At 41.8% G+C, this 13,082-nt stretch overlaps 1 protein-coding gene across 2 annotated transcripts in view; it reads left to right on the forward strand.

The window, feature by feature from the left end:
- srpk3 (SRSF protein kinase 3) overlaps positions 1-12,024 on the forward strand; it is a 36,149-nt gene extending 24,125 nt beyond the window's left edge. For both annotated transcript variants that reach the window (XM_040152985.1, XM_040152986.1), the window contains exons 12-17: positions 8,955-9,173; positions 9,267-9,364; positions 9,476-9,583; positions 10,592-10,661; positions 10,794-10,886; positions 11,109-12,024. In XM_040152985.1, the coding sequence (XP_040008919.1) occupies positions 8,955-9,173; positions 9,267-9,364; positions 9,476-9,583; positions 10,592-10,661; positions 10,794-10,886; positions 11,109-11,293 (773 nt within the window). In that variant the 3' untranslated portion in view covers positions 11,294-12,024. The remainder of the gene's footprint in view (positions 1-8,954; positions 9,174-9,266; positions 9,365-9,475; positions 9,584-10,591; positions 10,662-10,793; positions 10,887-11,108) is intronic.
- Positions 12,025-13,082: the final 1,058 nt, after the last annotated feature.

Consider the following 13,082-nt stretch of genomic DNA (forward strand, 5'->3'; position numbering starts at 1 on the left):
AATGAAAGGTGGTCGACTCTCAGCTACAAAGCTTCAACTTGAACATGAACGACCACATTGTCTGCAGCACTACAGATCAAGCATCAGTTCCTGATAAACAGCTATGTTACGCGCATGCCGTGTACCCGGCTGTCACAGATGTGCTATACTGCCGACGAGAGGGTTGCCTGTGCCAGCCAAATTGAGAGCGAAGACTAGAAGGTTGGCAGTTGGACAGGGTCTGCTGATGGGTATCAGCAGATCAGGCTGAGGGGAGAAATGTACAGCAGTGTGGAGTGGTATTCTGAAAGATTTACAGCTACTTCCACAAGGCCATGGTCAGCAATGACAAGCTGCAAGAATGCATTAGAAGAGATCTTGGTAACGAGCTGTCCCTGGTCCTGGATTGCTGAAAAGTTTTGCAGATATGTTGGCGCGATATATTCTACTCCATACACCAGTCACCCTAGCACTTTCTGACATCAACCCTGGATGGATGACTGGTCTTCACTAATCTGAGATGAGGGATGCACTTGAGGCAGAATTCAGCAAGCGGAGACAGAGGATAATTTCGTCTCTGTAGAGGTAGGCTACTCTTTTATTTAAGGTCGAATATAATTATAAGTAAAATATATGCATTTGCCAATGCACCAGGTACGCCATTTGTACTCTAAGTTCAGGCTAAAGCTATTTAGTGACAATAGATATTTGTAACAATCAGTTACAGATCTGTATAGTATTGCCTGTTTAAGTCTTAATTAAACCAACTATTTTAATAAAAGAGGGACTTCATTCAAGCCAGGTGCCAGGATGAAAGTGACTGTGGGGGCATTTTTTAAATAAAATAAAATTCATTGATTTTAACCATGCAATCGCCTCAGAGAGGCTAAATTACAACAACACAAAGCTACTTTTTCAAAATTAAAGATTACATTTATTAATCAGAGCAAACAAACATCATAGCACTAGCAGCCTGCTAAAATATTTTTTGAACTTATTAACGATTCTCTGTCAAAGGGGGGGTATAGCACAGTAGACGTATAACATAAACATGTGTAACAATAATAAGACTAATAATAAAACTAATATTATTATAATAGGGTGAATAATAGTACTTACTAAACAATAATTATAGATATTATTATAATTAATAATATTAGATGGTAATCGTAATATTTGAAGCAGTGGGTGTTGAGCAGGATCATGGAGGCAGTAGGTGGTTTGCAGTCACAGATCCACACTCTGAAGCAGCAGGGGCAGAAATACCTGCAGAAAGCGGCAGGAGGAGAGAGATGAGAAAACACAAAACTATGGGAGAGAAAACAAGTCAAGTTAGTAACGAGCATTGATGCCATATGATTGTGTACAGATGGAGAGGAAGAGGAGGAGAGAGGAGCTTGATGCATAATGGGAAGTGACCCAGCAGTCTAGGCCTATAGCAGCATAACTAAGGGGTGGTTCAAGACAAGCCTGAGCCAGCCCATAACTGTAAGCTTTATCAAAAGGCAGGTTTTAAGCCTACTCGTAAACATGGAGAGGGTGTCTGCCTCCCGTACCAAAACTGGAAGATGGTTCCACAGGACAGGAGTATGATAACTGAAGGCTCTGCCTCCCATTCTGCTTTTGGAGACTCTAGGAACCACATGCAGCCATTATGTTCGAGAAGTGCAGTGTTCTAGTGGGGTAATAGGGTACTATGAGCTCTTTAAGATATGATGGTGCCTGACCATTAAGGGCTTTGTAGGTGAGGAGGAGGATTTTAAATTCTGTTCTGAATTTTACAGGGAGCCAATGCAGAGAAGCTAACACAGGAGAAATATGATCTCTTTTCCCAGTTCTTGTCAGTACTCGCGCTGCAGCGTTCTGGATCAGCTGGACAGTATTTAAAGATTTGTTGGGACAGCCTGATAATAAGGAATTACAGTAATCCAGCCTTGAGGTAACAAAAGCATTGACTACTTTTTCTGCTTCTTTTTGAGAAAGGATGTGCCTGAACATTGCAAAATGTTATGTAGGTGAAAAAGGCAGTCCTTGAAGTTTGTTTTAGGTGAGAGTTAAAGGACATATCCTGATCAAAGAGAACTCAGAGATCCCTAACAGTGGTGCTGGAGGCCAGGGCAAAGCCATCAAGAGTAACCATATCATTAGATAATGTGTTTCTGATGTGTTGGGGGCCAAGCACAATAACTTCAGTTTTGTCTTAGTTCAACAGTAGAAAGTTGCTGATCATCCATGTCCGATGCAATAAGAAGATCATTTATAACTTTCAACAGTGCGGTCTCTGTGCTATGATGCACTCTAAATCCTGACTGGAAATCCTCAAATAAACTATTATCATGTAAAAAGTCACACAACTGGTTGGTGACAGCTTTCTCAAGGATCTTAGAGAGAAAGGGAAGGCTAGATATGGGTATATAGTTGGCTTAGACATCTGGATCAAGAGTAGGCTTTTTAAGAAGAGGTTTAATTACAGCGGTTTTAAAGGACTGCGGTACATAGCCTGTTAATAAACACAAATTGATTATATGTAGTAAAGAGGTGCTAACTAAGGGTAAAACTTCCGCAAACAGCCTGGTTGGGATGGGGTCTAAGAAACAAGTTGATGGTTTAAATCAAGACATTATTGAAGTTAGTTGGCGAAGGCCGATGGGAGAGAAACTGTTTAAGTATACATCAGGTTCTACAGCTGTTTCTAAGGTTCCTGTATTTGAAGATAGGTTGGTGCCAGTTGAGGGCGGGAGGTGGTGAATTTTGTGTGTAATAGTCCTCTGTTATATTGAAACATGGCAGTGAATTAAGTGCTGATGGAATCCCTTAAATTTAGCTGCCGCGCTATTAGATAGACATCTAGAAAAGACATTTTGGCCTAATGGTGTGTAGTCCAGTAACAGGAATTCAAAAGTTATTAAATAATGGTCCGATAAAAGAGGATTCTATGGAAAGACTATTACATGTTCAATTTTGATGCCATAAGTCAGAACAAGGTCCAGGTTGTGGTTAAAACAGTGAGTGGGTTTATTTACACCCTGGGTGAAGCCAGTTGAGCCTAACAATGCAAGAAACATGATTCTAAGGCTCATTATCAGCATCCATATGAATATTAAAATCACCTACTATAATTACTTTATCTGTACTAAGGACTAGACTTGATAAAAACTGAGAATTCAGATAAAGATTTAGAGTCTGGGCCAGGAGCGTGGTACACTATAACCAATAGAATAGGCTTTAAAGTTTTTCATGATGAATGTGTAAGACTAAGAACCAGGCTTTCAAATGAGTTATAATTGAGTATAGGTGTAGGGTTGATTAACAGGCTTGAGTTGAAAATGGCTGCAACTCCTCCACCTCAGCCGGTGCCTCGAGGAATGTGGGTATCAATATGACTGAGGGAGTCAATTCATTTAGGTTAACATATTCATCATGACATAGCCAGGTTTCAGTGAGACTAAAAATATCAATATTTAGTGTCTATGGGAGTTTGGGTGGGTGACTACTGTACTGGAAGCACAGAAAAGCGAGTAAGACTGCAACTCTGCCTCCTAGTCTCAACTCTGGCTTGTCATGGTTTTGGTCTACTAATAAACTCAGTCGGATTTCTAGATATGAGAGCTGCTCCATACAATGTGGGATGTTTGCCATCTCTCCTGATCAGACAAGGTCTTCCCCAAAAAGTCCGCCAGTTATCTACAAAGCCCACGTCTGCTGCTGGACACCACCTCGACAGCCAGCGGTTGGATGATGACTTGCGGCTATACATGTCATCGCTGGTCAGATTAGGCAGGGGCCCAGAGAGAACTAAGGGAGAGTCCGACATTGTCTTTGCAAATGTACACACCGACTCAACATTAATTTTTGTAACCTCTGATAGGCGTAATCGGGTGTTGTTACCGCTGACGTGAATAACAATCTTACTATATTTACGTTTATCCTTAGCCAGCAGTTTTAAATGGGATTCAACGTCGCCCGCTCTGGCTCCAGGAATACATTTGATTATGGTCGCCAATGTCGCTAACTTCCCGTTTCTCCAGAGCTGCCAATAACCAGAGTTGGTTTCTCAGTGGATGTGTCGCTGAGTGGGGAGAATCTGTTTGAAACATGAAGTGGTTGGTGGTGAACAATGGGCTTCTGCTTAGGGCTATGCTTCTCGTTACGGACAATCACCAAGCCCACCCTGCTTCCCGGCAGGTACCGAGCAGCCGGGGTGAGAGAGGGACCTATGCTGGGTCGGCTCGCAACGCCTACTTGGGGCTGGCTAACTACAGCCGCTAACAATTTTGTTTCCAGGGTGCGGAGCCGTGCTTCCAATTGACTGAGCCTCGCCTCCATCACTGCAAATAAACATTTATCACATGTGCCACAACGCTAAAAGAGGCAGAGGATTAACCAAACATGAGACACACCAAGCAAGAGAGAGCAAGAGAGTTGCAGGAGAGAGAGAAGCCATCGCTAACTGCTAAGCTAAAGTAACTAGTGGATGTAGAAGCGTGTAAACAACTGTGAAGTAGCGAGGAAATCGCTAACAGAAAGAAAGAACTAACAGTGGTTAAGCAGAACTAATGTACGTTTAAATGTACAGCAGGTAATTAGCCGCTGTAATGAAGAAAAATAGGAAAATTAACTGGGTAGAGGCAGAGCAACAGGAAATGACACAATACGCTTACCTCAGCGCGTCAGTACGTCAGCACGTCAGTAGAGAGACCAAATGTGTCTTGCTTGCACTGCTCTTTTGAGGCCTATCCACATATTTCCAATGAGGTTTAGGTCGAGGGACTGTGAGGGCAATGGCAAAACCTTCAGCTTGCACCTCTTGAGGTAGTCCATTGTGGAATTTGAGGTGTGTTTTGGATCATTATCCTGTTGTAGAAGCCATCCTCTTCATTTTCAGCTTTTTTACAGATGTTGTGATGTGTGCTCCCAGAATTTGCTGGTATTTAATTGAATTCATTCTTCCCTCAACCAGTGAAATGTGCCACTGGCTGCAACAGGAATTATCATGCTTTGGGCTTGCCAAAGCATGATAATTCCACATCCGTGATTAACAGTTGGAGAGTTATTCTTGTAATGAAATTCTGCCCCCTTTTTTTCTCCAAACATACCTTTGCTCATTGGGACCAAAAAGTTCTATTTTAACTTCATCAGCCCACAGACTTGTTTCCAAATGCATCAGGCTTGTTGAGATGTTCCTTTGAAAACTCTTGATGCTGAATTTTGTGGTGAGGATGCAGGAAAGGTTTTTTTTCTTCTGATGACTCTTCCATGAAGGTCATATTTGTGCAGGTGTCGCTGCATAATAGAACAGCGCACCACCGCTCCAGAGTCTCCTAAATCTTCCTGAAGCTCTTTTGCAGTCAAACGCGGGTTGTGATTTGCCTTTCTAGCAATCCTACAAGCAGTTCTCTCTCCACCATTCCTGTTCACTGCCATCTTTCAATTACATTACAAACTGAAGAACCAGCTATCTGAAAAAAGCTTTGCCATCTTCTTATGGCCTTTTCTTGCTTTGTGGGCATCATTTTTTTTAATTTTCAGAGTGCTAGGCAGCTGCTAAGAGAAGCCCCTGGCTGCTGATGGATGGGACAGGGTTTGAGGAGTGAGAGTATTTATACATTTTTATCATCTGGCCTTTCCTAACAATGACTGTGAATAAGCCACAGCCCTAACAAGCTAATTAAGGTCTGAGACCCTGATAAAAGTTATCTGAGAGCTCAAATCAATTGGGGTGCCCAAACTTTTGTACGGTGCTCATTTCCTTTTTTCACTCTAACCTTGTACGAAACAAAAATAATACATTAATCGTGCTTAAAATGTTGAAAAGAATGTTTCACCTTTAACATTATGCCTTTTGGAGATCAGTTATTCTTCTGCTTAACTATTCACAGTAACATAAACTTTGATTAGGGGGCCCAAACTTTTTCAAGCCGCTGTATCTCTCTTCCTCCAACAGCGGCACTGTCCATGGTTCTGAAACAACAGCTACATAATTAGTCACATGTATCTCAGCCAATAATTTAGTTGTTTTTCCTATTTTTATAGATACACAAAGCTTAAACAGAGGGGGAAAAAAATACAACAAAAGCCCCCTTAAGAACTGGGGTGCCTGGCCTGACTTCATATAAATACTTTTTTCCATCCTATCCTCTCAGCTACCTCCTGGATTTTGTCTTTTTTATACAATGAAAAACAATCACACATCACTTCCACAAGAATGTTCTCACTAGACAGATCTCAGGCAATGAACTATGAGTTTCATATTCTTCCTTGCAGCTATAGCGATGTTCAAGCTGCATGCAAAGTTTATGTTATGTTCATTCTAATGTCTATTACCATAAATGGCGTTCTTTTGCCATAATACTTATTAATACCACTAAATAACACCCTTAAGTGGTTAGTTTATTAACCCATAGGTTTATGCATATTTCTCCTTGTTAAATTTAGTGTTGTTTGAAATATGACCAATGCAATTTGATTATAGCTGATGTTATACCTTAAAAACAAGTCAATTTCCAGGCATTCCTGGGATAGGAAATGTCTAATTTTTGGGGAAAAGTATGAATCCCACTCTGATACACACACTGATACACACACTGATACATATACTCATACACGCGATAAACACCCTGATACACACATCTTTGTTTTACATTAATGGGGACCCGCCATTGACATAATGCATTCCTTAGCCCCCTTGCATTAAACCTAACCTAAACCTGATTCTAACCTGAACCCTAAAACCAGGTCTGAGCACTCAAACAGCCATTTAAACTTGTGAGGTCCAGCATTTTCGTCCCCACAAAGCTGTCAGACCCCACAAGTATCATGCTCTCACGGTTTTTGGACCCCGCTAATATAGTAAAACAAGCACGCAATGATACACACAGTGGTGCACACACCGATGCACACATGGATACACATACTCGTACACACCAATACACCCACTGATACACTCATAGACACTCATATGCACTGATATGCACTAAAACACACTGATACACGATGATATATACACTGATATTTTTGATTGTTGCTTTTAGTGCTATAAATGTGTATATGAGTAACTTAATGCACAGTGTGTGTATGTAAGTATTTGGACAGTGACACAATTTTCATAATCTTACCTCTCTACACCACCATGATGGATTTGAAACAAAGCCATCAAAGACGGGATTTGAAGTGAAGACTTTCAGCTTTAATTCAAGGGGTTTAACAAAAATATCACATTAAACGTTTAGGAATGTAGGAACAGCCATGCTCAAAAGTAACTGGACAGTTGACAATTGGACAGTTTCATGGCCAGGGGAGGTCTGTTCCTTCGTTATTTCATGGCAAATTAAGCAGATAAAAGGTCTGTAGTTGATTCCAAGTGTTGAATTTGCATTTGGTAGCTGTTCATGGGAACTCTCAATATGGCCCCCAAAGAGGTGTTGATGCAAATGAAGGAGGCCATCATTAGGCTGAAAAAACACAACAAACCTATCAGACAGATAGTAGAAACTTTAATAGTGGCCAAAACAACACTTTGGTACATTCTTAAAAAGAAGGAATGAACTGGTGAGCTCAGCAACACCAAAAGGCCTGGAAGACCACTAAAGTGGGATGATCGCCGATTTCATTCCCTGGAGATGAAAAACCCTTCACAACATCTAGCCAGGTCAAGAACACTCTCCAGGAGGGATGTGTATCATTGTCAAAGTCTAAAATCAAGAGACGCCTCCACGAATGTAAATACACAGGGTCTACCACAAGGTGCAAACCACTGGTAACACTCAAGAATAGAAAGGCCAGATTAGACCCTGACAAAAAACATCTAAAAAAGCCTGCCCAGTTCTGGAAAAAGATTCTTTGGACAGAGGAAACCAAGACTAACTCGTACCAGAATGATGGAAGAGAAGAGTACGGAGAAGGAAAGGAACGGCTCATGATCCAAAGCCACCACATCATCTGTCAGACATGGTGGAGGCAGTGTAATGGCCTGGGCTCGTATGGCTGCCAGTGGAACTGGGTCACTGGTGTTCATTGATGATGTGGCTGCTGATAGAAGCAGCAGGATGAATTCTGAAGTGTATGGTTCTAAACTATCTGCTCAGATTCAGCCAGATGATGAGAAAGTGATAGGACGGAGCTTCACAGCACAGATGGATTATGACCTAAAACATACTGCCAAAGCAACCGAAAAGCTTCGCAAGGCAGAGAACTGGAATCATCTCCAATGGCCAAGTCAGTCACCTGACCTCAACCCAATTGAGTATGATTTTCACTTCCCTGAAGACAAAACTGAGGGCAGAAAGACCCACCACAAGCAGCAACTGAAGGCGGCTGCAGTAAAAGCCTGGCAAAGCATCTCAAGGGAGGAAACTCAGCGTTTGGTGACGTCCATGGCTTCCAGACTTCAGCCAGTTGTTGACTGCAGAGGGTTTTAATCCATGTATTAAATAGAATCCTTCTATTTATAATTATTTTGGTTTGTCCAATTACTATTGAGCTTCTGAAAATGAGGGACCATGTATAAAAATGGCTGTAATTCCTAAAAGGTTAATGTGATATTTTTGTTAAACTCCTTGAATTAAAGTTGAAAGTCTTCACTTCAGTCACATCTTGGGGACTTTGTTTCAGATCCATTGTGGTTGTGTACAGAGGCAAGATTGAGAAAATTCTGTCACTGCCCAAATACTTATGGACCTAAGTGTATAATACAGAGTGTGTGTGTAAAATTTAATATAAAGTGTGTGTGTCTAGAACATGTAATAGACGGTGTGTGTTCGTAACATATAGTATACAGTGTGTTTGTATCTCATATAATACACAATATGTGCGTATGTAACATGTAATACACAGTGTGCGTGTGTAAACATGTCATACATAGTATTGTCAGTGTATCGTTTCCATAAATATCCAACTGTTAATTTACTTTTAAGGATTCAGTTACTCACAGTACTTGTACTGTGCTGTAGTATAAATACAGTGTTTTTTGTTTTCAGGCTCTCTGGTTGTCAATGGAAATGTTACCTGCTCCACAGTCAATAGTAAAACGAGTCCAGAATCCACCTGCTCCTGGTTGGAGGACAGGTGTAATGGCCACGCCCCCGGTCGTTTCTCCAGCCCGGCCTCTGGCCTATCAGGTTTCTCCAGCTCTGTGATGTCAGCGACGTCTGAGTCAGCACTTTCTACTCAGTCAGGATACTCGAGCGGTCGAGACGGTCAGAAAACACACAGATACATCTGCACACACAGGTAACGCACCTGACACACGTGACGGCTAACGCGACGTCCCTCTCTCTCTCTCTCTTCAGTGTTCAGTGCATCAGATTTCGTCCTTAGTCCTCTGGATCCTCAGAACGCCACCAAACTGAAAGTGAAGATCGCTGATCTGGGAAATGCATGCTGGGTGGTGAGACACCTTCATCATCTCCTCCTACGCCTCCTCTTCCTCTCTCTGGTTTTCATCTTTAGACCAATCAGACGGCTCCTCTCTCTCTCTCTCTCTCTCTCTCTTGTCCAGCACAAACACTTCACAGAGGACATTCAGACAAGACAGTACAGAGCTCTGGAGGTTCTGATTGGAGCAGAATACGGACCACCTGCTGACATCTGGAGCACCGCCTGCATGGTACACACTCACTGATGATATACACACACTGATAAATACAATGATATACACACACTGATTTAAAGTCTCGTTTGAAATGATTGGAAACCCTGAATTTTAAGTTCAGACTTTAGAAAATCTTCAGAAATAAATGCAAATCAACCAATTTTGTATAATCACAATATTTTAATAAAATGTTCAAAGTTACTGAACAAAAGAAAATAACAAACAAAACTTGCATAATAGTGAAATACAAACACGTACCCCAGACACATTTATTGGCACCCTACACTAATATTTGGATGTAGAACCGTTGGCAACAGTGACAGCCTCTAAACGTTTCTTGTAGCCGTTTAGAAGCTTCTTGCACCCGTCTGCTGGTAGTTTCTACCACTCTCCCATTGCTATGTGTTCAAGCTCTTTTAAAGTTGGCAATAGTCCTTTCTGCAATGGCGGATTTCAGCTCTCTCCAAAGGTTTTCAATGGGATTTAGGTCAGGACTCATTGCTGGCCAGTTTAAAACAGTCCATCTTTTCCTTTTCAACCATTGTTTTGTGCTGCTGGACGTGTCCTTTGGGTCATTGTCCTGCTGAAAGACCCAAGACCTTTGCCTCAAACCTAGTTTTCTGACACTGGGTAACATGTTTCACTCTAAAATGCCTTGGTAATCTATTGTGGTGGTATACAGATTGATGTAAACATTGATGTATACACACTGATATACTGTATAAAATTACTATATACGGTGGGGTCCAAAAGCCTGATCACATAGATTCAAGCGGGCACATTTGTTTTTTCATCCATCAGCTCCAGATCCAGATGTCCCCCTCTGATTTCTTCTTCTTTCCTTTTAGATTTAAAGGGGTTCATTGTTTAAACTCACCTTTACATCACAGCCTCAGGTGTGTGTTCAGTTGTACCAGAAGATCTGGAGGTTCACACTGGACTGCCCTTCTGTTTCTGCTGTGCAGTGTTTACGTTAAACCATTGATTGATGAACGCATTGATTGGTTGATATTTATGTTTCAGGCGTTTGAGTTGGCGACAGGAGATTATCTGTTTGAACCTCATTCAGGAGAAGATTACACCAGAGACGAAGGTACCGCACAGCAACATTACACACGCTACCACAGTACTGCACTCGGCATGAAGCCAAGATTTAACAGTGTGCTGCATATTATAAAGTACTTTAGAGTACTTCACTGTGTTTATTCTTGCTCTTTGTGTTCAGATCACATCGCTCACATCATTGAGCTGCTCGGCCCAATACCTCTGCCTTTCGCTCTGTCTGGCAGGTACTCCAGAGAGTACTTCAACAGGAGAGGTGAGACATCCTGCCTACCAGCTCTGTGATGGGCTGTTAGTTAGTGAAATTCCCCTGGGGAATTGTAGTTGACTTCTCTCCTTCAGGTTTATGTCCACAGGCTTCTTGACTTTTTATCAAAGAACCAGATCATTTCTATCACAGTTGTTCATCTTTTGCTCTGAGGAATGAACAGTGTCTGTCTACCTGTCTCACCTCTGTGTACCTGTGTACTTGTCTCAGGTGAGCTGCGTCACATCTCCAGTCTGAAGCCGTGGGGTCTGTTTGAAGTTCTGTTGGAGAAGTATGAGTGGCCGTTAGATCAGGCGGCTCAGTTCAGCGACTTCCTGTTGACCATGCTGGAGCTACAGCCCGAACGCAGAGCGACTGCAGCGCAGTGTCTGCAGCATGCGTGGCTGCAGACATAAACACACACACACATGGGCAAACACAGTCAGCGGTGGTGGAGTGTTAGAGGTGTCTCTCTGTCACACTGTTGTGGAGAGTCCATGTTATGTGGGAAATTATCACCTTGACTGTCTGACTGCTCTGTGGTCTGATTACTAAATTGATGATTGATTGGCTGTTCAGGTAAGATTTCAGGTCAGAATTCATTCAGGCTGAATCCAAATGTCCCTGTTAATCTTTTAGCACTGTCATGTGTTCACTGTCATCACGTGAAGTCGGTGAGGAGAGGAAATTAACTCTGAGACAAGCCTTAAAGTCTGGAGTTATTCTGTATTTTTTATTTCATCTAATCCCATGTTGAGCTCCAAACCAACTATGTGTTAAATCTGGTGTTTCTCATGGGTCAGTGTTCGGTCTACTGTTGCTCCTAATTTAGAGCAGTGATTTACCGCAGGTTTGTAAACTGACATCTGACATTTTATCTGCAGACGACACTATAGTATCTTTTACAGTCACAGAGAACTAAATATTCTAACTGTGATTTTTAATCAGCAAACTAAATCATCTCTAAATGCTTTGAAGTGTAACTCTGCTGTTAGCCTATATTTGTTTTATCATCAAATCTCATGTTTAGTCTCAAACCAGTATTGTGTTGGTTTTGTCTCTCACTCTTTCATTGTTTTCTACTGAAGACGTAAATCTTCTCACAAATATAAAGTTTAATTTTGAAAAAGTCTCAGTAATTTTCTAAAACAGCTGCTTGCTGTAGCTTTTATCAAACAAACAGGAGGAAATATTGACTTTGTTGGGGACTATTTTCAGCAGCGGATTAATCCACATTTGGTGCTGTAGTGAGTATTTGGGGCAGCAGGACGGTGTGTGGTGCTGAGTCTAAATAAGCTACAATGTGTGTGTTTATGGTGATGAAGGAACATGTCACCCAGTGCAACAGTGTGGCTCACTGATGTGTTTTAATAGTTTCTGAAAACAGTGGAGCTCTACGGCTCAGAGGAACAAGATATACATTACAGTACTTATTGGTAGGAGAGTGTTGATTGGTTTGAGTCTGTGCGTGAGATTAAAAATAAAATATCACAAGAGTCTCAGTCTTTTTCCATGAAGATGACTTCAAGTTCTTTGACCCTGTAACTATATTCAGGTATGCCAGAAAATGATCCCAGATTTGGCTTGTTATGCTTTTGACAGTATTTATCCTGGCAGTCAAATTTTCAAAACAAGCAGCCTCGGTCATGAGTTCAATCCACTCGGTATTGTAAAATAAGTAACATGAGCCTGGCGGTTGCCGTCAAACCTGGCAGTGCAGCTCAAACGCTGCTTCCATAAACCCTCCTTGATGAGAGATTCAGTTCAGCCAATCATAACATACATTATCTTTGCATTTTGCAGAGTGAGATCTAGACCATACTCAGTTATAGATAGAAGTCCAACACTTGCACCATGAGCACGAACTTGGTGACACTCGGTGGGAGAGGAAAAACTCCCTTTAACGGGAAGAAACCTCCAACAGAACCGGACTCAGGGTGGGCGGCCGTCTGCCTCGACCAGTTGGGGAGAGAGGAGAAAGAGGGGGGAGAGGGGGAGAGAGAATAGAGAGAGACCAGGAACAGCTGTAGATGCTGTGTTCAAGCTCTGCCAGGCTGGTTGTTATGATAGCGATAATAGTTTCAACCCCTAAAAGACACATTTGTGGGGATTCGGGTGGAGGTGGTTTGTACCTTTTTCCAAAAAGAGACAAACCACAGAACATGTTGAAATGAATCAGTTTCATTGTTACCAACATTTATTGTC

The sequence above is a fragment of the Xiphias gladius genome, chromosome 18 (assembly GCF_016859285.1).
Source record: "Xiphias gladius isolate SHS-SW01 ecotype Sanya breed wild chromosome 18, ASM1685928v1, whole genome shotgun sequence".
NCBI classification, from domain to species: domain Eukaryota; kingdom Metazoa; phylum Chordata; class Actinopteri; order Istiophoriformes; family Xiphiidae; genus Xiphias; species Xiphias gladius.